General features: G+C 41.1%; 1 protein-coding gene across 2 annotated transcripts in view; it reads left to right on the top strand.

The window, feature by feature from the left end:
* Window positions 1-28,000, top strand: part of LOC116311206 (plexin-A1-like) — a 311,927-nt gene that overhangs the window by 242,529 nt on the left and 41,398 nt on the right. For both annotated transcript variants that reach the window (XM_039604677.1, XM_031728256.2), the window contains exons 16-20: window positions 288-455; window positions 9,160-9,253; window positions 10,530-10,766; window positions 17,121-17,264; window positions 24,676-24,910. In XM_039604677.1, the coding sequence (XP_039460611.1) occupies window positions 288-455; window positions 9,160-9,253; window positions 10,530-10,766; window positions 17,121-17,264; window positions 24,676-24,910 (878 nt within the window). The remainder of the gene's footprint in view (window positions 1-287; window positions 456-9,159; window positions 9,254-10,529; window positions 10,767-17,120; window positions 17,265-24,675; window positions 24,911-28,000) is intronic.

The raw sequence follows: 28,000 nt of genomic DNA on the forward strand, positions 1-28,000 counted from the left end.
TAATTTTACTTCTCTTTTATTCTCTCTATATGTGTTCTTGTCCAATAATTCTTTATTAATTAGAAAATTCCTGCAATCGGAAACTTTATTCTGTCAGAAGAAGGGTTGCCACCTTTTCTGGTGAAATTGGTTTTATCTTTTCAGAGCCTGGCAAATGGAAATGTGAAAATACAGCCCTTGCTTTGAGCATGTTGACATTAGTTATATAATTTGCTCTCTACTTTGCTGAGACATGTCCTTGGGCTGGAATTGATTTCCGTCAGCTTTTCCTCCTTCTGTCCGTCCAGGAGGAATGCCCGTGAGATAGTGTGCGTTACACCAGCTGGACTGGCCTCGGGCAGTGCCCCAGTCTTGGTGGACATCGATGACGCAGAGCTCAGAAACCCAGAAGTCAAGTTTAACTACACAGAAGACCCCACTGTTCTGAAGATTGAACCTGACTGGAGCATTGCCAGGTAAGCTAATGTGTTTGTAAGTTTACAATTTGAGTAAGCAGCATTTTTTTCAAGGGATAGAAACAAAGATGTTGCTCCTAGAATATATCCAAGTGGTTCTGAAGAGGTCCTGTGGGGACCTTAATAATAAAACTGAACCAAAATAATTTTTCATGCTGGACTTTTGTCTAGTTCAGATCCCGAATAAATGTGGGCTGGGTAATGTCAGAAGCTAGCAGCTGAAAGAAATTACAGTTTGGCTTTTTGCACTACTCCTGTGCTCCAGAAGCATCGCCCTGGCAAATTCGAGGAAGTGTTCTCGAAGCAGTCGGAGCAGACTTAAATGCAGGATGAGAGCTCTGACAGCTAGTTTAGATGAAGGTAAATTGACGGTGCCTCCAGAGGTTTTTCATCTGGCTCGAGCGAGGCGTTTTCAGTGGAGGAAATGAGCAGCAGCAGAGGCGGCGGCAGCACGGTTTATCTAAAAACAGAAGAGTTTAAGCTCATCGTGTAAAGCGGGCCATTAATGGCTTGATTTTGATTGGTTGATTGAAGTGGCGTCTAACGATGAGTGAGAAGTAATGCAAACGATGCGCAGATTTCCACAGCCTTCCACACTAAATAAATAAAGACTCTGCTCCACTACTCGACGCTGAACATGACAGCAGCATCGCTGGGGAAGACGCACACAAGCAAACCATTTCACATTAAAGTAGATTTACTGTCAAACGGGGCAGACACATGCACTTATTGGGCTTTATGATGGATACTTAGGCTAGTAGAAACAACTCACTCTCACCCTTGTGGTTTTTCTGGAGCTCCATTACAGCTAAGATTTATTTCTCTGTGGGAGGTTGTTTGAGTTTGGTGTTACTTGGACTAATGGCAGGTTTTTAATCCTATGTGGGAAGCATATTGTGCCTGATTTTTATCGCCAGCCGAAATACACACTGATGAATGGGACCTACTGGGTTTTTGTGTGGTTTAACTCTCAGAGCTGTGTGGTTAAAAACAGTCAGTTAAAAATAACCTGTGATTTGGCTGTGGTTAAACTTTATAAGGTAGTACTTTATTTCCTTTCACATATCCTGTCAAAGCCCTGTTCCTTTATGTCTGGTCAGTGCTGAGCAACATTTTCTCATTCTCTTTGATTGAAATTCATTTCGATATTTAAATAGGCAGCAGTGATGCCTTTTTTCTTTTTTTTACCCCTTATTTTTTTTTACCTGTTCTTGCCTCTTGCTCCTTCTGTGCTCCTCCCTTCCTTCCCTGTTGTTACTCATCAGCAGATTGTAGGAGATAGATGCAGAGCTTGTTAGAGAAAAGTGTTGATGAATCCTGCCCGGTTCCCTTTTGCCCAGTAGGGCCAGCCAAGGAAGCAGCTGAGGCCCAATCACTGCCCTTCCCACCCACTGCGAGGGTGCCTCTGTGAATGTGTGTGTAAAAGCTCAAAACGGGGGTTCTACTTCAGCAAGCTCACTCAGGAGTGATGATCCCACGCAAACAAGAGGCGTGTGTGCACACATACACACAGACGCCCCGCTGATTCCCAGAGTCCCTGATGTTTGGCCCCAGATCCCTCCTCCATCTGGTTCAGAAAACCACAAAACAACACATGCACCTCGGAAACAGCAAGCAAACTGCGATAGACAAAAGTGCGCGCGGCGCTTCTGACCAGTAGGAGCTTTAATTTGACTGATGAGTTTCAGCCAGCGCTCGGCGTCACATGTCGCTTTGGGTAGAAAGTAAAAAGAACCAGTAAGATGTGATAGTATATCCGTTCGTATCTGCCTTATTGTCTGCCTTTGTGCGGCTACATGCACGCCTGGGGAGCATTATCATTGTGCTTGGGAGATGATAGCGAGAGTGGATAAAAGAGAGTGAAAAGAGAAAGAGAGCAGGGGTGCAGAGAGAGAGTGCATTACCATTGTGCTTGGCTGATGATATTCCATTTAGGACGAAGACAGAGCACTTCAAAAATAAATCAATGAGGAGTACTCATCTGGGATACTGGGGGAGATTTATTTGGGTAGTGGTAGAGGTTAGAGAAGCAATTTTGGAACAAAATATTCAGATTTCTTTCTCAAACAGAGAGTAAATACAGCAGATGGCTCGGAGGCTTGCCACTCCTTCATTGAGTACTGCCAGTGTGCCTTTGAGCAAAGTGCTGATTAGCACTTCTACTCCAATATAGCTGCTTCATGGTAACTGTGAAAAGTGGTAGCTGCCAAGACTAAATGTGTGTGTGCTTAGTCAACAATTTAATTACGAGCGAAAAGGTCAGACCAGGAAGTAGCACGGCAAAGTTTGCCCATGCCAAGCCACCAGCAAAGCAGCCGGGCTGCGAGGTGAGCATTTGTAAAATGTCACTTGTGTGTATAAAGTCAAGAAGAGCACTTATTGCAGTTATATATGTGGGGGCACAAGCTGGGAAATCTCAAAAGTGCAAGCACTCAACTATCTTGTTGGGAGGACTCGAAAATCAGAGTCCAGAGAGCTACCTGAGGCTATTTTACTATTTTCTACAAACTCTTGTAGGACTGATTGTACACACTTTTGAAATTTTTTACTAGTTAGGAGCAGTGGATCTTTAAATTGATTTTATTTTTGCTTCTTGGGTTTTTATGGTATTTCAATCAGTCAGTAACATTTGCTACCAGTTGCACAGTTTTTCCCAGCCACACAAAGACCGTTGGGCGACATCCTGCAAACGAGTGGTTACTAGAGAAATGTGTATTCCTTAGCTGGTCGGCAAGTGGTTGCTGCAGGTTGCTGGAAATCACTAGGAGAAACTGGCAGCAAAGAGGTATACAGTGCTGCACTGTATTGTGATTGCTTTGGTAACTTACATATTTTCACAGTTTTCAGGGAAGACGCAGGCTGATCGCCTAACGCTCGCTAAATCACCACTAAGCTGTAGTTTACTGAAAGGTGCATGCACGGTGCACAGAGGCATATATATACCATCGACTGCAGTCTACTGTAAACAAACCGTACTTTTTCCAGCTGCATTCACCCATCATAGGAGGGTTAGCAAGAATGGATTGTTCAACACACAATAAAATTCAGCAGATTTCTCTATTTGACTTTCTGTTAACTTTGAAAAAGTTACATAAAAGTTTCACATCAAGCTTCCTTCCCCAAAATAAATCAAATAATTGCTGTGATTCAGCTAAAATTGAGAAATGTGGTCTCTAAAGTTCTTACTGTTACAGAGTAGCTTGACTGAGCCATACACGTGCGCTTCAGTGTTCAGTTTCAACTTGCAAAGAAGCTTTTAATCATTTACTGCTGCACAAACAAAATCTTGAAAAACTATTCCAACCCTCCTCTTACTGCCCGACAGTGACAGAAAATGCCAGAGAAAATGGAAAGGAGTCAAAAAGGAAAGGAGTCCAGAGAAAACAAGAGAAGGATGAAGAACAGGCAGAGAGAAAGACTAACCGCAGTAGCTGGATTTCCCAAGCTATCTCTGGGAGTTTATTCTGATTGTCTTGTTGTCTGTTCCCCGAAGCATGTACCTGAGCTAAAGAGACTCACTTAGACAAAGATAGGAGCAACAGGGACAGAAGGATTCAGAGCAAATACACATCAAACTGAAGAGAACGGCAGCAGAGGAGAGGGGAGGCAGAGGACAGCCGGTGTTATAAGAAGTGCAGTCTGTCTGCTCCTGTGCTGCATTTGTAGCACAAACGTCAACAGCTAATTAAAAAAAATCTGCTCCTTTGAATATCCTCTGGGCTCCTTTCTTAGGTGTATCATCTGCCTTGTAAAGACCACAGTGATAATATGCCAGGTCACTTGTTCCTTCTGTTAGCTAAGTGTGGTTCATGTTATATATAATGTATACTGAAGGTACTGGGGCACTGCTTATGCAACAGTGTTTCAGAGCCTCAGATTATTATGATGCTTTGGACTATCTTGCATTCATGAGGACTTAAGCTAAACATAAATAAATATGTAATATAGAAAATATATTAATATATGACACAGCAACATTAATCATATAACTGTATAGCAGTTGTCCAAACCAATATGCTGAGAGATCAGTCCGTAGCCGTGACACAGAAACTAATTTGTATTCAAAGTGGAATGAAGGAGATTAAAAAAATCATTAAAATAGGTTAGATGGAAGTTTCCTACTTAAATTTCTTAACATTAATTAGAGTCTGCTCAACAGAACAAACTTGATTTGTACAAAATTAATTTTACTACACTGGCAGAGTTTCAGAGTTTCATGGCACCCATCCATAGTGAATTGAAGTGTCTCGCTTCCAGTTACTTAAGCCGAATTTGGCTCTTGAAGAGTACAGTGCTGTAGAAGAAATGACACGAATACTGTATTACAAAAAAAGAGTTAATGTGAATACTTTGTAAAAGTGTAAGCAATCAGAAAAATATTGGTACCTTTGTCAGCTGTCAAAATACAAGTCAGAGGCTTTATGCTTCCTATAACACCTATAATCGCGTATTAAACATGATAGTGTTATCCAAAGAATGGATGAGATCAGGTATCCTGAGCGAGTAATGGGCAACCTGCCAAAAGAGAAAAAAGACTGAGAAGCTGAGAAGAATAGCCAGGCTCGAAGCCTTTTATCTACCTACAATGCAAGAGATGGTCCGTCTACCTTTATCATTTACTCCCTGTCTCACCCTATCATTACCGTTTGCCGCTATTGTAAGTCTCGCTGGATTAGAGTGAGAGATGAATGTCTCTTGTTAGCCAGCCAGACTCTCTTCCTAAGATATTAACAGGTTCTGTCTCTGCTTCTTTTCACCGTGTCGTTCGTTCTGCTGTTGGTGCTTGTACGCCAAGTCATTCTGGATAAGTGTCAGATTAATGCTGACTATGAAAAAAACACCTTGGTATTGCAGAAATCAATGCTAATATGTGGTAACCCACCAGATGAAATGTGCTCTGGCGCATGGTGGAGCGTCGCAAAGGAGTACTCGAGGCGAGGGACTAAGCTTTGTCCAATGCCTCAGTGAATTCTGTAATACTATGACAGAATTTGTGTCTGGCTATATGGTATTTATTATATCCTGTGGATGTGCTGCCATGATCAATTGTCTAATCCTGCAGGAAGCCCTTAACTTCCCCTCACTGAACTGCTGTTCATACTAACATAGGAAGAGCCTGCCTTCAGAGCTTCACCTCTGATTCAAGAGACTTCTTCAGTTCTAAAACAACTGGTGGAGACTTCAGGGTAATAAACCCCTATTACCTTGTAGTAGGCATAGCAGAAAGTTCTAGGAGTCACGTTCCATCTAGTGGGAAATGTCTTAAAGCAAACAAACAAAAAAAAAGTCCTGTTACATTCTTTTCAAGCTCTCAAAACTACCATGAGTTAGATGGCTAAGAACCTCGATAGCCTTCCTTAGTGGGTACATGTTGCATGTTGTCTGGTTCAGGGATGGGAAAGACTGTCAGCTTAGCATGCTCTGAGAGTTTTAAAGTCACCTTCAAAAGCTAAAATTAGTGAATATATTCCTTCTCTTTTTGTCAAATAATAAAAAGTCAAAAGGATATTTATTGTGAGAAGTTCATCACCTTGAGTACTCACAGAATCGTTGGATTTGTGAAAGCCAGCCGTTACCTTGGATCATGGAAGATTTGCAGTAAGATAGCAAGGGTAACGGGAGAAGGAACAGGGAAAGCCTTACAGTTTTATTGGCCATCTGCTGTTAAAACCCCAGGGCTTAGAAGTCTGCAAAGACGACTGATCAAGACACACCAAAATATCTTTGTTTCAAGTTGTTCTTTGGGTTAAATCTTTCCAAGATCGAAGAACAGGGGAAAAAAGAGTGTAGGGGCAATGAAGCAAATCCCTTCCTCAGCAGTTTCCCCCGACAGAGTTGATACCACCAAATATTCCCAAGCAACAGAGAGTAAATCTGAAAAACACTTGTCTTTAAGGTGTAGATAGCAGAGGCAGCAGTCAGGCTTAGGAATCTCTGAGTGAGAGAATTAGGTGTATTACATTCTGCATCAAGCCAGCCACACAGCCTCAGAAAGACCCTGAGATTTTTTCTGTCAGTAAGTTTTTACTTTTATCACTGGCTAGTTGAACTAGAGAATTCACCATGGTATAGAAATATCCTGTGGATATCTGTGTTTTTGGGTTTGCAAAAATACCTTAGCATCCTTGTGTGGTAAGGGAGGTATACGATGTTTGTGATTTCTTCAAAATACATGGTTTTATTCCAGCCTTTTATTTCAGACAGCAGTGATAGGAACTACAATACCAACCCCTCCAGACAGTGAGAATCTTGTAGAAAGACACATGATAGTGGGTCTTAGAAACAATATCTCTCAGTGGCACAGATAGCCCAGCAGCGGTGAAAGCGCTGATCTTCTAGAGGAAGACAGCACACAGGTGCACAAACTGCAACTGCAAAACAAGGCGAGTGTTGAGAAGGTAAGAAAGGTTCGAGAAAACCTTGTAAATCCAATTTAAGTGTAGCTGTGAAAATGTAAGGCTAACTTCATTCCCTTTGCAGGTGGCAAGAGCCCTCTGCGATAAAGGTTTTATATTTTCCATGAACTTCACGACTCTCTCGCAGTGTTTATAATCATGCATTGAGGGTCATGACAAGAAAACCACCAATCACTTTGGATAACAGCAAAAAGAGATGCAACTGAATATTGGCCACTTTGTCCAGAAGGATTTGATAACCAGATAAACACTGCTTGACACAAACATGGCAATAGATAGATTTGTATGTATATTGCAGGGGTGGGGAACTCCAGGCCTCGAGGGCCGGTGTCCTGCAGGTTTTAGATCTCACCCTGGGTCAACACACCTGAATCAAATGATTAGTGTTGGCATTGCCTGCCAGGCCTTTGGAGAACTGACGTTGAGGAGGTCATTCAGCCATTTAAATCAGCTGTGTTGGATCAAGGACACAACTAAAACCTGCAGGACACCGTCCCTCGAGGCCTGGAGTTCCCCACCCCTGATATAGTGGATCTTACATTCTGTTTCTCCTTTTTTTATTTTGTGTTGTAAATTCCCCTATAAAGATGATTTTCAAAATCCTCCCTGGTGCCCATGGTACTCCGCTCTAAGCTTGGAGCAAACTTTCTTTAATTCCTAGAAAAGTAGGCAAACTGTTCCAACATTTCATGAAAGCTTTCGAAGCGTTTAACAAAAAAGCTGGAAAGTGGTGCCGAACTGCACCGTTTTAATAAGGGAGGAAAAAAAATGTTCCTGCAAATGTCAGTGTTAATTCTGCTTCTTAAATAATTTTTCATGTTAATCAAATCTGCCTTGAAGGAATTACACTAACATCATAGTAATAAGCGAAAATAAATATATTTTTGGATCAAGCAGTGTGTTGCCTGGGTTACACTTTCTTTGAACATCATGGAAAACATTTGTTGAATAATTTAAACTTCTAATTAGCAAAATACAGTCTTGCTGCACCGTGTCTCTGTAAAGTGTTCACTGTAATGTGTACCGTCATTAAACTAGTAAAGTCACAAACATTGACCAAGTAATGATTTGGGCCCAATTCTTCAACACAGTCTGAACTCTCTTAGGCAAGCTTCCTTATCTTTTCTTTAAGTGGTTCGTCAGGCTTCTCAAAGGACATTTGTTTGGATGTCAGCTGCCTTTTGTTCCATCTTCTGTAAAGATGATCCCACACTGCTTTAATAACAATGAAGTTCAACATTGGGTGGAGGTCAATTCACGAGTGATACTGTTTTTCTGTTTAGGGGAATATGTTTGGGATCATTGTCATGCTGAAACGCAAAACTGTTGCCAGTCAGACACTTTCCAGATTGTATTGTTTGGTGGATCAAAATCTGATGTTTTCTGCTTTCATAACTCCATTGATTTTGACGAGACGTCCAACACCACTGGCTGAAAGGCAGCCCCAAACCTGACAGAGCATCCACTGTGTTTTAAACACAGCTGTGGACCCTCGCTGTTGTTCCTGAGCTACAACAGCAAACAGTAGATAGATCAACTGAAGAGCCAATCGTGTGGTTTGTAAAGATATAATTTAAAATTGGTTCTTTGCTAAATTGCTCATTTTTATGTTTAGACACAATGTTGGTTAATCCCTTGAGTTAGGTGCCTTTTTTCTTCTTGAATTATTCATGCGGCAGAGTTAAATGAGTAAACTGATCAGTTATAATATCAAGACCACTTTAAAAAAATGACAAGATTTTTCTTTATATAGCAAAATATAAGAAAATGAGTAGATATTCAAAACAACATATTTGTGGTAGAAAATAGTTAAGGTTATGGATTGTGGTCCTGCTTTAAGAGAGCAGAAGTCACTTTAAGTTTCTCACTATTCAACTTGGAGAGTCTGTAGCTCAGGAGGTAGAGCAGGTCCTCTACTGAGAAGGTTGGTGGTTTGATTTCTAGCTGCTCCAGTCTACATGCCAAATATCCTTAGGCAAGATACTAACCCTGGTTGCTCTATGAATGTGTGTGAATGTGATAGTAAGCACTTGTATTAAAAAAGTGCATTTTTGAATGAGTGAATGAGGCAAGTTGTATGAAGTGCTTTGAGTGCTCGGATAGAATAGAAAAGCGGCATATAAGAACCTGTCCATTCAGCATTCTATCTGTTATCTAAACCTTTGGGTGACTATCATCCATCTATGCAGCATATATCACTTCATTTCAATGAATCATATAAACATCTTCATGTGATTGCAAACAGATTGAGGCAGATAATATTTGTCTACTCTCTTCTTGTTTCACAGTGGTGGAACTCTGCTGACAGTGAGCGGGACCAACCTCGCAACCATCCGAGAGCCAAAGATCAGGGCCAAGTATGGACAGGCAGAGTCCTTTCATGTGAGTACTGATGTGACTGACACACCAGCATGCACAAGCATCTATGCTAACACCCAGCTGCAGAGTGCTTACAGTATACATTATTCAGATATACACCTAGATACATACATTAACTGACAAATACTCTGAAACAGACCTCTCTGTGTACAACAGCACATTTCCAAAAAGCTTCTTCTATGTGCCGCTGAAGGTGGCAGACAGTTTGTCTCTGAGTGTTGCTCACGACTCCTCGTTCGGCAGCTCCGGCTTCAGACATCTAACACTACCCCGGGCCATAAAGCTTTTCAAATGTCACCGCACTGTGCAGAGTTTTACAGAAAAAAAAACAGACAGCATCAGAGGCTACGCATGCTTTAGTGAGGCTAGAGCTAGAAAATCCACACAGAACCTCACGTCCTGTTTGCAGAGTTGAGGAATTTCGTCCCTTCTATTAACAGTGTTCGCAAAGGACTTTGGTGATTGTCAATATGAGTTGAATCTTTGTAGTTGTCAGGGTTAAGGACTGAACTACAAACAACACTAATGCACTTCAATCTGCGGATAAAGCTGCCATTTATGGAGGGGAAACAGCCTACAGGATGCATCTCAAACAGCTCTTTATCAAAGCGCTACTTTGCACTTAAAGGACTTTTGAATGTTGGCATCCGTTTACAACAAATCACAGTTACATTTTTCTTACTTCCAGTCCAGGATTTGGTTGCTATTTGCAAGACTGCAGACATACATATGATAGGCAATCCATTACAAGGAAAAAAGGCATAATTTAAACTTTGCTGTTACATTTAATAATAAAATGTGTTGCATCTAAGACCGTAGTAGCCAAGCAGTCTTATAAATTAATGCAAACACGGCCATGACATCATGTATTCATGTATTCTCCAAAGCAATAGTGTAAATACACTCTCAGGTACAAGCAAAGGCACGGAGCACATTGCCCGTTATTAACAGTTGATCATAAATTTGCAACCAATTTACATTTCCAATAGGCCTAACAGCATTGTAGTTTCACAGGGCATTGACTTTAAAAAGGATGGGTTATTATGCCCAACAGATCCATTTAAAAAGAAAATTATAGCCTGCAGGTTATTTCTAAAAGAGGCAATTCTGCCTTTTTTTTACTCAGCATGTAACCACCTTGTAAATAAAACTACAACAACATTAGTGTTTAAGTGTTTAGCAATTTAAGTGTTTGGGATTTGTCCCAATCTAGATTGGACTGTGTATGGTAGCTGCTCAGCAGGACTAAAAACATTTCTCTTTCATGTCTCACTTTCAGAACTGCACAGTGTATAACAATTCAGTCATGGTGTGCCTCGCTCCGTCAGTGGCGGACTCGGAGCTTGGTTTTTCCGAGACTGGCACCGGTCCCGATGAGATTGGGTTCTACATGGACAACGTGAACGCTCTGGTGGTGGTCAACGAGACATTCAGCTACTACCCCGACCCGGTGTTTGAACCGTTGAGCCCCTCTGGGATACTGGAGCTCAAACCCACATCGCCACTTATTCTCAAGGTCAGAAAGGAACACTTCTCCAGCTGGCTGTACCATTCAGTTTATTTCCTCGGTCTGCTTGATCTGAGGTTTTTGTCTAACACTGTCTAGCATTGGCACAGTACTAGGAGGCTTTGTATACACTTTTTAACTTGTCAGGGACACACTGTGCAGCTGTGAAGATAAAAGAGATTCAAGTACACATTAATGTTACCTTTGGACACCTTTTACTTACCTTTAAGTGGAACGGGAATAAGGCTTTTGACACCTACACAAAATTAAAAGTTGCCACATTCGCTACTTTCTTTGGTTAGAGGTGTATAAAGAGATGTTTTTCTTTCACTTGACTCTTTATATGAAAAACTTTCGTGCTGTGGGAAGTAGAAAGAGAACATTTATTTAGTTTTTTTCCCCCATTGTGGAATCAACAGTTTTTATCTGGTATTGGCTGATAGGCACTAAAAGGTTTCCCCGAGCTTGTATTGATCAGTCAGGTCACGTCTGATTAAAAAAAAGAATTTAATTACATTTTTGTTAGCCCATGCCTTTTTTATAACTGCTCCTACATTTGTAACACATTTTTTAATTTATCACTCAGAAATCAGAGATCAGTCATTATTAGGTTTTATTTTTCTTTGACACCTTCATAGACAATATTCCTTCTCATTTCTAAGTAATGACTACTGATTAAATAAACACGAACCCATGTTTGTTAGGTTTTTTAAAATTAGTTTTCATTTTTCAGTTGATTATGGATTCATATATATTGTACTAAAGATGAATGGAAAAGCTACATTGCAAAGATAGTATTAGTTGTTCCATGTAGAATCTAATGAAAGAAACAGTGTTGCCTTATATGACACTGTATGTTACTCTGGTTTGTCCCAGTATTTAGTAAGTATGTTACTGAAAATTGTTAGATGGTTGTTGTTCTAAACCAGCCTTTCCCGAGATCAAGTGGCCCATTTAAAAACCATGAAATCCCACCAAATCTTAAATATTTACTCTAATCAAAATAAAAGAGAAAGTGATATGCTTCCTTGAAATTTGTATTCGAAAATTATAAACAACACAGGCTGTCAGTTATAAATTGCTGAAGCTACCCAGTCAGTTAAGGCCAATGTGTGACCCACCTGCCACTGGGACACAAACTTCAGTGAGAGAATATTGCATTTAAAAATAGTAATATCACAAACCAGCCACCCCCTATTACCACTTTTAATTTTCGTTTTACATAAGTAGATACCTCTATCTCATTATGTAACTGTACAACAGAAATTTCAAACTCAAATCCTGTTATTTCTGTGTACCTCATGTTCCTTTGTGGATCACCACACTTTGGGCATCACTGTTATAAGCTATCATGGAACTTACTTAAATATGATAATTGATTAGTTTTAATAAATATCACCATTTAGATCTAAATCCATGCAAATCCCCTTACAAGGTGATGGAGTAGAAGAGCCTTAAAAGAATTAACTTCATTAAAATGACAGCATTTCAAATGGGACGTTATCGCACTTTAGCATGTTAAGAGATAAGAGATAAGATAAGATAAGATAACCCTTATTAGTCCCACACATGGGAAGTTTGTTTTGTCACAGCAGAAAGTGGACAGTGCAAAGTTATATAGCAAAAATGAGAGAACGATTAATCCATGTGTTTGCCAAAGTTCACGTCAGCAATCACTCTGAGCCAAGGAGAAAAACTAAAATTTGTACTAAACCCTGACAGAAACTTTTAGGTATCTTTGTAAGTAGTAAGCTAACGAGCTAAATAGCTAAATAGCTAACTAGCTTGTGTATGCTAAAGCTTGTGCTTTATATTAGACCAGATTAAAGAGGGCCTTTGCTTTACCCATATCGTACACTTCTGTGTTTATACTTTTGGTTGATGAAAGTCAACAAAGGACGGCACTCTCTAGGCTTGTTAAAGGTCAGCATGTCTCCCAGAGGCTCATGTGCAGGAATTTCAAAGCTTGACAGGCCTGCCATGGCGAGCGTCGATTGCTTTGCTCTGATTTGACAACTGGTGTTGACGGAGGGGGTTATGAGTGACAGTTACTTTCTGTAAAGGAAGAACTCTGTAGAACACAAAAATAAACCAACGAACTATATTTTTGTTTTTTAATTTAAACCATTCATTTCATTTGTTTTACTTTGTAGACAGTTTTCTGCCAAGGTTTTTTACAAAAGTTTCAAACATATTGAACTTGTCTTCTGTTAATAAAGGCTAAACCAGCTTTGAGGGACACACATAAACACGCTCTCACAAGCTGTTTTTCTTCTTAGAAAAAAAAGAAAAAACTTTCAAATGTGTTAAGGTCTTTTGGTAAAAATAATAAAAAAAAAACCTTCACAAATTCATAATTGGCAGGTGAAAGCAAATGTCCACACGCACCAAGGCCAGAATCCGTCCTTCAGTAAGTAACAGCAGCTTCACTGACTACCGTCCTCGCCCACAGCCTCGAGGTCTGTTAAATAGCAGTTCTTTCAATTTGTGTAATTAATTCTTTGGAGCTGAAAGGCCAGTATGGAAACGCACAGGCCTAAAGGTTTGGATTACATTGGTTTTCAGTTATTTATTTATTTTTTTCATTAACTGTGATTGGATATAAGTATGGGAAATTAATTGGGACTTTCTGAGTTGTGCGTATGCCTCATTGCATTATCTCACCCAGCTCACCTGAAATGTTTAGCCCGAGAGTAGCTGAAAAGGAATTAACGCGGCTGTTTTGGAGAGAATATATTTATGATATTAAAATAATCGGTGGAGAAAAAACTGAGCCGGGTTGAGACAAAAGGTGCACGCCGTCCTTTTAAATATGGGCTTTAAAGCATAAGTAAGCTCTACGGAGAGCGCACATACTGTAAAGACACAAAGAAGAATACATTTCTTTAAAGATCAGTGTCACGCCGATGTGCTGTAGCTTTGGCTCGAATGTGCCTTGACTATCTCTTATGTTATCACAGAGAGAGTGCGCTACGCTGTTTATTTCCATAAAGAGATTGAAAGCGGCGTACCCGCCGTAATTTATTTCTTAAATGATAATTTATTAGCAGTGAGCCTCTCAGTAATTGCCAAATCTCCTGCTTGGCTTGTTGGTGAAACTGCCTACCCACTGGAAGCACTGATGAGATGGACAAAAATGCAATTTGGCGAGATGGGATGTGGGGGTAGCGTTCCTCAGATGCGTGCACTGCGCCTGTCACGCAATTAATTTCTCATCTGTAGTGTCGGGTGTGTTTTTACTGAGGTAATGTTAGTGAGACGGAGAGAGAAAGAAGAAGGAGGAGAAAGAGAAATAAAAAAAAACATTCATCTGGTCTTGGTGGTTTGTGAGTGCTTCGATGTGTGTGCTTGTGTGTTTTTGAGAGCGTGTCCCTGCATGATGCTTCTTGCCTGTTGTGTTTATGTGTGGCAACAGCTCTGTGTGTGGCTGCAACTCCAGTGCTTGTTTGGCATGAACTCTGCCTGTATGTGGCCAGGAAGCTGTGAGCGCACGTGTGTGTGTGCGAGTTTGCGAGATGGAATGGGATGCATGTTTACAGGGTTGCAGAGCGGGGCTGGGTGGCGGCCTGCAGAGACGATGGGATTGGAAAACGGAGTCTGTCTCTGTGACCCACTGCTAAGCCAGCGGGAGACGCCGCAGCTATCTCCTCTCTCACTCCTGTCCTCTGTCTGTCTGACTCGCTCGCTCTGTTTTCGCGTTCGTTCCCTTTCTTTCTCATTTTCGAGCGCGCCCCTTTCATCTTTTCCTACCTCTCTCGTAATCTCTTTCTCCGTTCGTGCCTTTTCTCACCACATTTCCTATCAGCCTTGTTTTCTTTGTATTTGTCTCTCCCCCTGTATTTGTTTTTTTTCTTCCATGTTTTCTTGCTGTTAACTCCGGTTCCTTCTTTTCACACCACTAACTGCCTCCTCCTTCCATCACAGGCAGTGTATATCAAATCGCACTAGATATTGAAATGAAAGACTGAAACGGAAATTGACAAATGTTAGAATTTACACACCTTGAGGGTGCAGACTTTGTGTTGAGTACAGGACATAAGAAAAAAAACTACCTGTGTGGGTTTGTATGCCCCCCCAGTAATATTATTTCCTCTGGTATACATACAGTAGGGTTTGCTAAACTTATTTCTCACTTATTTCCTGAGTGTTTGGCTTGAAAATAATGACCAAGTCAAGGAAAAACAGGATGAGAACTATCAAAAAACAGCGCTGTATCTGGAGTATCAGTTACAAGCACCAACTGATGCTTGGAAACTGGTGCAGTAATCTGTGAGGTCTAAGATATTACTAATGATGAAAAGCAACTGTTTTTTAGGAAAAAATGACTGGCTTTATACAGTACTGTGCAAAGGCACTAAGCCATCCTTCATTTCTTTACATTTTGCTTCAAAATAGGAAAAAGTGCAGTGATTTAAGGCAGTATATAAGGCAAAAACAGACTTTTTCCAATCTAAGGAAATTGGAAAGTCAACATTTGGTATGAGCACCTTTATTCTTCAACACTGAACTCTGTTTGGCAAGCTTTCTAGTCTTCAGGAATAGCTCTCCAGGCTTCTTGAAGGACATTCAAAGCTCTTCTTTGGATATTGACTCTCTTTTTTATTGTTCTCTGACAAGATGATCCCACACTGCTTCACTAAGGGTGAATTCCGGGCTCTGGGGAGGCCAATCCATGACCGATAGTGTTTTTTTTCTATCCAAGGATGCTTGTACGGCATGGCAGTGTGTGTGGGATCATTTTAATCCTAAAAAATGAAGCCATTGCCAATCAGACACTTTCCAGATGGCCTCCACCATGTTTTATAGATGGCTGTAGACCCTCACTGTTGTACCTCCGTCCTGATGTCTTCCATACATATTCACAATGATTTGACCCAACTACTAGATAAGATCTGTCACCACTGATTTTCGGCCCAGTTCTTGTGTAATTTGATACCTTTCCATACCTCAGCCTTTTTTCTCTGTTTTCCTTCCTTAAGAACAGCCATTCTTCCATTGAGACTATGTCCAATGAGGCTGTAAACAGATCAGGTGAAGGGTTTGATGCTTGCCCTTCAGCTGATGGTCCCGTGTTGATAGTCCAGTTAATGGTGTTGTGTCAGGTCTTAAGGACATGACTTTCAGATGCTGTTCATCCGTTGCAGACACCTTTTTAGTTCTGCCACTTATTCTTTTGTCTTCCACTTGACACCTTTCTTCTAATTCTTTAAGGACACACTGCATGACATGTCGAGATATGCCAAGTTTTTGGCTAATAGCTCTTTGGGAATTTGTCAGTACAAAAAATACAATTTAATGTCTGTCCGACTGTTATCTTTGGTATTTTTTAAAGAGTCTTTGTGCTTTGCAAATAATGTGTGTGTAACATTTTTTGCTAAGTTGTCTGTTATGCGTAGACAGAACACTGTTTCTTCCTTTGACTAATAGTGACTTTTTTATGAATAATTCATAGGTAGGTCAGTGTTAAGTGTCTTAAAAATGAAAATGGTCAGATAAAAAGACAAAATTGAAAATGAGTGATAAAACAGAAAGAAAAACTTTGGGGTTGTGGGTTTTTCATAGTAACTTATGTTTATTAGATTTTTTCCCCTTTCAATAATTGGAACAGCAATTTTAAAAACTCAAAAGTCCCATATTAGCACAGCGTTGGGGTTTACTTGTCGCTGATGATGAAGCTTCAAAAGGCTTCACATTATCTGATGACAAAAACAACTATTTGATGATTTAATGATTCAAATTCCATGAAACTCCCTCAGTTCACAGTTGATTTGTGTTGTAAATTGAAAATCAAATAGAAATAAAAGCCGAAATATCAACAACCTAACCCTTTATATGTCCCTTGGTGAAATGTTCCTGCACAGTGATAAAGGCAACAGAAACAGCTTCACATGTTTGCTTGATTTCAAGCAATAACTGCAAGAAATTGCAGGACCCAGCTGTCGTTGAAGATGAATGTTTTTTATGACACTGTATATATTTAACCTTGTATAAGCGTCATGTTTTCAATGGCATTTGTTAGCTGAAGAATACGGAGAACCACCAGTTTTATCCTTTAAGGGATATTAAATTAGCAAATTTATTGTCACTGACTTTCTCGCCAGTTATGCAGAAACTGGAGTGATTTTCATCAAAGATGTGAAAATCATATCATTAGCAAAAAAATGTTCTGAACAAGTTCATTGTGAGCTGTCAAGAAAGGTGGATAGATAAACGTAATTTAAAAAGAAAAGCTCATGGTTACATTTTTCTCACGTTGGAGTTCAACGAAAGAAAGAAATCATATTGTCGGGCCTGCAAATAAAGCGTCCTGACGATGAGCCGAGTGCCTTCCTCATTACTTCTCTCCCTGTGTGTGTTTTTTAGGGCCGTAACCTGATCCCAGCGGCTCCGGGCAACAGTCGCCTGAACTATACGGTGCTGATTGGAGAGACTCCCTGCATCCTCACCCTGTCTGAGAGCCAGCTGCTCTGCGAATGGCCCAACCTCACCGGACAGCACAAAGTCACGGTCAGATCACAGCTCCTGCCTCTTCATCTCTGTCCCCGCCAGGCACGATGACCTGACGCAACTTTGGTTTACTAAATTGCTTGACTTTTCTGTCCTGCATTATCAGCGCCATCGAAGGGGGGGTATATAAAAAGGGAAGTTGCTCAATATTATGGGCTGGGACCTTCATGGTAGACTTCTTTCCTAATATAATTACTGGGTCAGCTTTCGGTGTTGCAGGATTCTTTGACAAGAAGCAATTTTTTTTTTTTTTAAAAAGGCCGGAAAATATAACAAGCTGTTCCTGGTGTGTCCACGCTGACCCAGTAATTCCTGTTGATGAATATGGAAATATTCTGGTCTGACAATCTCAGCCTGTAATGTCACTCTAACCTTGTTGTTGAGTTGTGTGAATAGCCCCTCATGTCTTTTCTAAACAGTTTCCTCTGACAGATCCAGGATGTGCTTCAGTGAGCTTGCACAACAAGGCTGCTGTTAAATATGTTACGCTTAATTAACATGTTGATCTTTATTGGCCTTCATATCAGCTACACTGTTGATGGAGACAAAAAAAAAGGTGGTGGAAGTTTACTTTTTTTAACCCCCCCAAGAACCAGAACCCTGATAATCTAAAGCGTCGACCGGCACACTTTCAGCCACTGCAGTGCTTTTAATCTTGAATCAGATCCATTAAGTAGTGCTGCTCACAGGGAAGTCGTTCACTTGTTCACATAATGCACTCAACACGACCACGTTGAACCTTTAGACGTGTCTGCAGACGCAAAGCCATGTTTCTTTCTATCCGCCGAAGCGTATCCACATCAACAGCTGTGCAAGCATCAGCACTTCTCTGCTGCAGGCGCTGCTGGTTTTAGATTTGAGAGTCCCTCGGTGCCCTTTTTTCCATTTTTCATGTTTTTTTTTTTTATTAGCTTCACTTTACTGTGATGGCATAGACATTTAATAGTACACGGAATATAATGTACCTAACCCGCAGTAAATCCACAGCCAGCCAGTCCTCCGCCTACACTCATCTCTAATCAAAGCAACACTCATCTTTCCTGCGCCATACTCCTCATATCTTCGTGCATCCACACTTAGGTGAACAGAGAGCAGTGACTCTGTCACAGGTCTGTTTTTTCCACAGCAGACACTTTGGCTTTTAGCCTTTTACGATGAAGGCTCTCAGTCTATCAATTGTTTAGTCTCAAAAATCTCCATTAACAGTGGAAAAAACTGTGATTTCCCAAAGCCAACAAAAAAGTCTTTAGGTTTCTTATCCAAACATAATAATAACAATTGTCCCAGATCCAAACATGCTAAAGGATTATTGTCTACCTGTTGGCTAACTGAATAATCATCACTGCACTGAAAAGGACTTGAAGGTAATTTCATAGTTTGCTGATTGACAGGTACTGTTAAAACTGCCTTTAAGCAACACTCATCAGCAGGGTGTCAGCTTCAGTCACCTTTCTCACTTGAGTCTGCAGGCCTTGCTCAGGAGCTGTGAAAGCTTCACACTTTTTATGTAAAGGAAATTACTAATGCTAAAGTCACACTAGGAAAAACAGTGGTTGAATCAAAATTACTGTGACCGTGTGCAATGAAACTGCAGCATCGTTGCCTTTGAAGTGACTGCTTCAAAGGCAACGATCAGGTCTGCGACAATGCGCAGTCAATTGTGATTTTCAGATCAACTTTGGTGTGTCAAGACGATGATAAGACAGCAGTAAGATGAAGTCAGTTTGCGATCAGTTTGCAATTTATTGCGGTCAAGTTGCAATCAGTTGCAAATCTATTGCCAACTACAAAGCTTTTAAGTCAGTGCCCTATTGCAAAGAGATGCGTCACAGATGAGTTGCCAACATGCTGGCAACCTGTCTGGTGATTGCAGGCACTCAGAGTCAGACTGCAAATGTTTAGAGAGAGGTTACCCTAAACCAGGCAACCTGTGCAATCACCTGGCATCCGAAAGTGGCTGCCCATCAGTTGCAACGGCTTGCAATCAGTTACCAAATGAGTATCCAAGAAGTCATGTTATGAAATATACTTGACTGCAGATGGAAATAACAAATGTCCTTTAGTCACCTCTTCTCTGTTGATACTGACACTTCTTCAGCTGTTTCGGTTAGAGCTAGTTTTCACTGCTCTGTCAACAAGGTAGCACACATTGTTGACCACTTTGTACACATTGTACAAAGTGGTTTGGTGACTTCCTGCATGGACTTCATTCCTTCATTTCTCTGAAATTTATTTATTTATTTATAAGTCTGATGCTCCAGACACATTAAATTGTCCAAATGCATTGCTTCTTTAATCAGCAGAGCAGTTTTCAGCTGTGCCACCATAATTGAAAAAATGGTTTTTGAATGACCAATTAGCTTTTTAGGAGGATAAACTCACATTAGATAGCACAGCGTTCCATTAAAACACACGACTGATGGCTGCTGATGGACCTCTGTACGCCTATATAGGTATTTTGTGAGTTGCTCGCTGTCTCGGTCAGGTAACTGTCAGGATGTCGTCCTGCTCTGCTGAGCAGCTGAGAGGACTCCTGTTGTCTGAGCATCTGGTATTAGGAGGATTTTTTTATGTGACTAGAGGATGCAACAAAACACTAAACTAGAAGTGACATATTAGGTAAGTTATTTAAGTTTACAAATATCTGCTACAGTTTATATCCATGACAAGGCTTAGTCTCAGAGCCATGCAGAAAACATAAAAGGTAGTATTAAGAATAGAATTGTTTCTCCAGGATCCTGCTGATATGAAGACATTAAGCTTGTCTCTAAGCTCTAATCCAGGAACCTCGTTTCTGTATAAACCTTTCTGATGTGCAAATTTTGGTCCAACTCCCAGGAAATCCAAGCAAAAGCAGCTTGTTTTTAAAAGTCACGGTCACGTCTCAAGCCGCAACTGTTTTTTTTTTCTCCACCAACAGCCGTGGTCTGAGTGCTGCTGATGTCACTTTCATTTCGAGTGTTTCATATTTGCAGAAATAATGATACAGCAGAAAAGCAAGTGTTGGGAAAACTCTGAGAACGCGCCTCCAAGCGCGTCCTGCGGCAGTCATCGGCTTTACTTGTCCAAAGCGTTGAGCTGTCAGCAGACTCCAGACTGAAAGCCCTGATTCACTCTGACTGGAGCAGACTTTCAGAATCACAGCGCAGCTCCCGGAGCATCTGTGTGGAAGAAGGTCAAACGTCAACCAGGCGACGCAGCACTCACTGCGAATATATTTGGATGTTTGTCTGAATATCCCGACAGCGCACCCACTCAGAAGCCCTCCCCTCCTTCCACCCCTTTTTTAAACTTATCACCAATGTCCTTTCACAGTCATTTCACTATATCTTTATGACATTTACTCCCTGCTAGCTACAACCAATATACCTAGAAAGCCACTGACAGCACATCCATGTAATTCAATATGATAGCTCTCAATGGAACCAGCCAGCTCCAAGGTGGATCTCTCTTGGATTTTTCTTTTTCTTTTTTTAGCCCTCCTTTTCTCTTTTTTGAACGAAATGTCATGTTGAATCTCAGAGCAATGCGACGTGTTGGCGGGGGTGGTGGAGTTAGTCCTTCGTCTGACAATAGCCGAAGAAAAAATAGAGCTGTCCGTTCCTATCTCTTCTCCTGTGCACGCACGCACGCGTGTGTGTGTGTGTGTGTGTGTGTGTGTGTGTGTGTGTGAGAGTGACTACAGTGAGTGGCTTGTTTTTGGTGTGTTTATGTGCACATCAACCCTTTTTTTCCCCGTTGTTGTTCCTGTGCGTGCCGCGCGGCGGAATGCTGCAGAGAAGGACACAGCTGTGGCACAATAATGTTCCCCATGTAGAATGACCTACATACAGGGGACCCCAGTGGGTGTCCAGACTTAACGGGCTTGTTGTGTGTTGTCGTGTGCGCGAGTGGGCGTACTGTAAGGAAAGTCGTCCGCGTTCGTCAGTGTGTCTTTGTGTGTCCCCTCAGATGCTCAGCTGTGTGTTGGCAGCTGTGTGCCTCCCTTGAGTTTTCGAAGAAACTTGTTTGTTGTTTTGGCCTTCAGCTTTTTAAGTTCCTCCCCCAGTCCTTCAGTCTGACAGGAGAATAAAAATAGACAAATGCCTCGCAAATGTGTCACCACCTTAATATTCCTTAAACTGACGCCACGTTTGTGTCATCTGAGGTACGCTCCCTCCTGGTTCATTCTTTTATACATGCAAATGACCTCAGATTAGCTAACACCAGCTGACGATTGGAAGGGTAACAGAGCAGCCGTTTCTTATGTATTTTTCATGCATTTTGGATTCAAAGCATGATGTAAAATATATGAGCACATATTTCAGATTAGCTGTCATAGATTATAAAAAGTCCTTGAAGTGGTGACACACGCATAGAATACTGGCATTCAATGCCGTTTTCCCAAAATAAACATGTGAAGAGTCATTAATATTTAAATTAAGTGTCCTGGAGGATTCAGTTTTATGTTAAGTCGCTGCATAAAATAACAGTTTCAAAGAGTTATGGGAATTTGTTATTGTGGTTAGAGGCCTTCTTCACAGCTGATGTTTGGACTTGTCATACTTGGGAAGCTGGGAATCTGATGCAGGGCTAACACATAGAGACAGACACCAACTAACCTAACCCCACTAACTGCATGTCGTTGGACTGTGGGAGGAAACCAGAGTAGCTGGAGAGAACCCACGCAAACACAGGGAGAGCATGCAAACTCCACGCAGAGTTGGGAAATTAGAAAAGAAAGGAAAACAGGTTTTATTTTGGCTCCACAGCAAGGTAGAACCCTGCTCCTCATATGTAGCTAATCACAAACACACAGCATTGGCTGTATGGATTACAGCTTTTACAGTTTTACTACAGTTTATTTGCACTGCCGTGTTGTAAGTTAGGGTTACTACTGCTGCTCTGACAGTCTAACTCGGGGGTAGTTAAAAATCCCAACTGTGAAGTCGGGTTTGAGTCCAACATTAAGAGTTCAAATCCTAACGTGAGGGCGTGGGAACGCAGAAATTCCAACTTCCAGTTTCAAATAACTGTAGAATTACAACCCATAACATTAATGTTGACTTCATTTTGTCCAAGTACCCAAGTAAACTATTAGTTTTACTCAGTTTTCGTGAGTATGATTACTCCCCCTTGGCTGGACACAAGTTAATAATATAGCAATTAACTGTGATAAATCGATGAAAATTGCACATCTTTTGCTGTCTACATACACAGAAATTGACATTAAAGAGAAATTCTCATTAACTACTTATGTTCAGAGTCCAGCGAGAACCTCACATGTTGGCAATCTGTGTTTATTGAGACGACAAATATTTGCATACCTTCACCAATCTGTCTAAGAGTGATCGTGGTCAGATTGCAGTTGAGAGTGTTGCACGCTCAGTTTCGGGACCACCACTTGGTCACTGCGACTACTTGCAGTTGTTCATCGACTAGCCACAAAGAGGTTTGTTTACTTTAGTCCTACTGACCCATAAATGGAATGTTTTAAGCTCTAGCTTTATCACTTTTGATTATGTGGAGCAAAACTTTGAACTGCTGACTTAAAATACACAAAAAGCAAAATCGCCCCATTGCTACCTAATCGACTTGCGTACAGCTGCGAAAATAGGCCCTTATTGTTAGCCTTAGGTGCTGTATAGTCATAGCTGTCTTTACAGGTGATAATTTCTAACCATCAAATGCTGAAGTTTATTTATTTATTTATTTTAATCTCACAGCCATGGTAATTGACCGCTAATAGCTAGTAGCAACATGTGAAAACATTGCACTCTCCATAGTGAGAGTTTGCTGTGTCCACCAGCTGGTTGCCAATTTAGCTGTCTGCTGTTTGGTGCTGGGCAGGTACATTAGAACTTGGCCACAGAAAAATAAATCCCCATCGTGCAGGAAAGCAGTTTTGAGAGCTGCAGGAATCAAAATGTTAAAGAGGGTTGGAAACAAGACAATAAATGCTCCGTTGAACTAAAAGGGGAATAAATGCACATATGCACTATTAATTGTTTGTGTGTTCATTACTTTGACTAACTCCTGTCACACTATGGAGCCCATTGTTGTTATCAAAAAATTAATTCAGCAGTTTTAAATATGTTTAAAGTCCTCTCTCTCCCAGGTAACTAATCCCAACTCCTGCTTAAGTTAATTTAGCTCAGTCTCCTTTGCAAACCGATCGTGTCCACACAACTAATTGGGCCGCATAATCTTACACAAAGCCAGTCTAATTGTCTTTACTACTGCACATTTAATTTGTGGGTATTGACTACGCTGCTATTGATACAACAGCTTCTCTATTTTATTTTTTTAATCACACTTTGATAATGTTAACATGAAAGTGCACTTACAAGAACTTCAAAGTGCATAATCGCACCTCATTTGAATCAGTTATCAACCCCCCTGGTGGATTGCTTGATTTGATGGATTCCAGTGCTCTGTGTGGATATGTATTTTTTTTTCAATGAGACACACTGTGCTTATGTAAATGTAGTTAGTCATAAAAAAAAGAAATGTTTGACTTCCCATAATTACCATGGTTCCTTGGGGAGAGATTTAAATGCTGGTGATTACTTTGTTTGATTACTTATACTGTGTGTGCGCGTACGCACGCAGTATATAAGTGTGTGGGCCCTGGAAGTGTGTTACGGTTGTTTTATGAGTGGATGTGTGTGTGACTTTAACACCGTCTGCATCAACCTCTACCGCACTGCTTTAAAAGTCTCGGTGTATATGCGCTCTAACCTCTATCGGCTTATTAAAGTTGACAGTGATAAACGAGGACATAAACAACAAAATATCTAACCCAAACATCGAGTCTGCGGATAATGGCGCATTAAAGCAAAGGAGCCAGCTAACTTGTGAGATCTTCATTATCAAAGCCCTCTGAAGCTTCTCCCCTAAAGGCAAGAATCGAAAACCTTTCCTACACGAAATGTTCAGAGCAGCGATGGTGATGTAAGCCTCCACAGTAAAAGCCTGTCAGAGATCTGACTGTTTAGTCCGAGTACAGAACGGATCAAACTTTAATGATCGTTGTTGAAGAAATTGGGTCAAGCAGCTTCTCTTTCATCAGACCAGCAACTTTTGATCTCTTCAGACCACCTCGTCTATTCTCAAGCCATCTGCTGCTGGAGAAATGACCGCCGGTTGTTTTCTCTCTTTCTCGCTCTCTGCGCTGAGGTGCTAGTGCAAATCCCCGGACTGTGTAGGGGAAAGCAAGTAAGCAGGAATTTCTCAGCTCTTAACAACTGCCTTGGCTCTGCCTTTGAGCACTGCGTTGAACACTCACCTCCAACAGTGCAGCTATTTGGTGGCCGCCAGAAGATCACAGGTTTTACCGAGCAGCTCTGTTGTAGCGTCAGTATGTGGGGGGGCATGGTGATGATTTCTGTTTCTTTCTCTAACCATTTCTTTATCACTTGTGTGTGTTCAGATCCGTGCGGGTGGGTTCGAGTACTCTCCCGGGACGCTTCACATCTACTCTGACAGCCTCCTAACGCTTCCCGCCATCATCGGCATCGGAGGGGGCGGCGGCCTGCTGCTGCTGGTCATCATTGCCGTGCTGATAGCCTATAAGAGGAAGTCGAGGGACGCTGACCGCACCCTGAAACGTCTGCAGCTTCAAATGGACAACCTGGAGTCCAGAGTGGCCCTGGAGTGTAAAGAAGGTAGGCTGGAGAAGCAGTGTGGATCCAGCTTTTATCTTTCCACTATTGGAAAATAACGAGACCAAAAAAAAAGAAAAAAGATGGAGATCTTTCAGCAGAAATAGGATAAAACATAAAATAATTCACTACAGTTAAAAAGGTTTTTAAACTCCAATTTGAATAGAAATCCCATTTTATGACAGTAACTCAATGTGTCTCATCATTTTCAGAGTGATAAATGAGTAGTATGATATTTTAGAAATATTTATCCACATTATTTTATTGAGAGTTAGATGAGTAAACTGATGCACTTAAATCTGTGCATTAACTATAAAGCTTTAGCTGGGAAGCTGCTTAGCATAGCATAAAGAAGGAAAGTAAATTGAAACACTTGCATTTATGTAAAGTTTATCTAATGAAACCTGCCTACATGCTCTCTAAACTTCACAAATGAACATTTCCTACCTTGTTTGTTCAGCTCGAAGCTGTAGTGCACAGATGAGAAGTTTAATGGGGGTTTAATTTTCTTGCGTGACTACCATGGCTCGCCGGTTTCTGCGTTGGTTGCCTGGAAACTATACAGCGATCATAAGGAAAAGTATACTGGTTAATGTTTTATATGTTACTAGTACTACTATTTTAAGCTAATTTCCTGCTTGTGTATTAGCATGTACAGTGTTTCCCACACTGCATTTGGGTGAACTGTCCAGTGGTATTAGCAGCTGTCAGGAGTATATTTATTGGTTTATTTTAGCTACTTACTTGTTTTTATCAATATGTGAGGAAGATGACATATATGGTCGATCAATGCTCCCTGCTTTCTTAGCTCTAGCTAGCTCTAACACTTAGACTCTCTTGTGTCTCCCCTAATGGTTGGATTGCTGGTCAGATTGCTGTTGTGGAGGATTTTATTCAGCTGCTTACCCAGAGAGACGTTCATTCCACGATGTCACATATTCTGATTTCAGAATCTTGGGTAGCAGCTAGCAATGGTAGTCCCTTTGTTGCTCTGGATCTAGTGTGAGCTGAAGCAGTATTCCTCCCACATCCTGTAGCAGATGGAGAACTCCAAGCTCCCCATGACTGAAGCGTAGAACATAGACCATCGTGGCCAGTCTAAAAAGATATTATTGAAGTTAATCTGCAAGCTGAGAGACTCACTACAGGTGAAGTATTTGTATTTGTATTTGCAGAGAATTATTACTGCAGAAAACTATTGCATTTGCACAATATCTCTAAAATTAGAAACATCCTGTCTCAGAGTAAAGCTGAAAATCATAAGAATTTTTGAAAATTCTTTATTTATCACTTCTAGGTTGGAATATTGTAATTCATTATTATCGGGCTGTCTTAAACACTCCCTGAAAAGCCTTCAGTTGAACCAAAATGCTGCAGCGAGAGTACAGACGGGGACTAGAAAGAGAGAACATGTTTCTCCCATGTTGGCTTCTCTTCATCTGTTAAATCCAGAACTGAATTTACAATCCTGCTCCTCACATACAAGGTCTTGAATAATGAGTCCCCACCTTATCTTATTGACCTCGTATTACCATATCACCCCAGTAGAGCACTTTGCTCTCAGATCACTGGCTTACTTGTGGTTCCTACAATATTTAAAAGTAGAATGGGAGGCAGAGCTTCAGCTTTCAGCTTGAATTCGAAGGAGAGAGACACCCTCTCTACTTTTAAGATTAGGCTTAAAACTTTTCTTTTTGATAACGCTTGGATTGAATTATGTAAACTCCTAAACACTGCCACACAAAGAAACTAAATCAATGGGAGGCGAGGGAGGTGTGATTTAGATTTTTTGACTTTGTCTCCATATTTTTTCTAAGTATCTAATAAGCCGTTCATCTAGTTAAAGCAGATGGTAGTCACAGACTAGATAAATTACACATTTGCCACTCAAAGCACTTTAGACTTTCTTAATCTATTTGCACCCGCTCACTGCCTGAGTAAACTTGTTTTAAAGGTCAGCAACTGGCAATGACATTGATCACAGTGTGGGAGTCTGCCGAGCTGAGTGAGTATACAACAACGCTTCCTGAAAGTGGCTTTGAAGTTTAATAATAGGAAATGTGCATGCTGAGCAGGGTTAAAGGATATTTCTGCCAGGGTCAAAGCAAGATTGTTATTTTATCTGTAGTCATTTATATTTGGCAGTATGACGCTGTTCTGGGAGAGATGAAATATGCCAATAGGAAGCACAGAAGGGCAACAGAAAATGATGATGCAACGTTCAGTATTTTACAGAACAATTAAACAGAAGCAAATCGTGCTGTATGGATAGCACGAGGTGTTCGGCTCTACTGATACTCAAAGGTGAAACTGTAAACGGCACACAGATGCCTGTCAATTAGAGGGAAGCCACTGTAAAGCATCTCAGCAAGAAGTTGTTCCACCACAAGCCTCACAGCACAGCTCCAGTGCTTCTCGGCATGGATTGGCATCTGGGTCTCCACTGGAGGAATGGACACCTGTTTTGATAATGATGGTGGTGGAGAGCACAGTCTAACGTGTCAGTCATCTGTCCGTACCTCCGAGTGAAAACACAGCTCAACAGCAAGACTGTCAGAAAGACGGAGAGCGCGCACACACGGCTGGAAAGTAGATAGTGTGAGAGGCCTATCTGAGGTCAAGCTAACAAGGAGATTATTTGCAGAGGAGTGAGAGAAATATTGTGAGTGAGAAACCGAGACAAAGAAACTGGGTTAAAAGAGCGAGAGTCAGCGGCAGAGTGTGGATGAGTGATGTGTGGACAATCCAGGTGTTTACACTCAATATAATAACACGGGCACACGCAGCCACGCTACAGAGTTATGATACGATTACACTGCGGTCATGACACAGAGTCGCAACACCTGCCAGGGAGCAGATGTCAAACAAAGACTACACGAGTGCTGTTTTTCAAAGTGCAACATTCTCAGGCCGATCGTTGCACGCGCAATCCTGACTGCGGTGACATTTCCAGCTTCCTTGTCGCGTCGCCTCAGTTTAAGATGTTGTCATTTGTGTTTTTCACGAAACACGACTGGAGAAAGTTCCACTATTTACAACAGTAGCCCGACAGGCGAGCGTTGAAGTCAACGGGAAGTCAACAGCGCTTGGTTT

Source organism: Oreochromis aureus, linkage group 20 (assembly GCF_013358895.1).
Source record: "Oreochromis aureus strain Israel breed Guangdong linkage group 20, ZZ_aureus, whole genome shotgun sequence".
In the NCBI taxonomy this organism is placed as follows: Eukaryota; Metazoa; Chordata; class Actinopteri; order Cichliformes; family Cichlidae; genus Oreochromis; species Oreochromis aureus.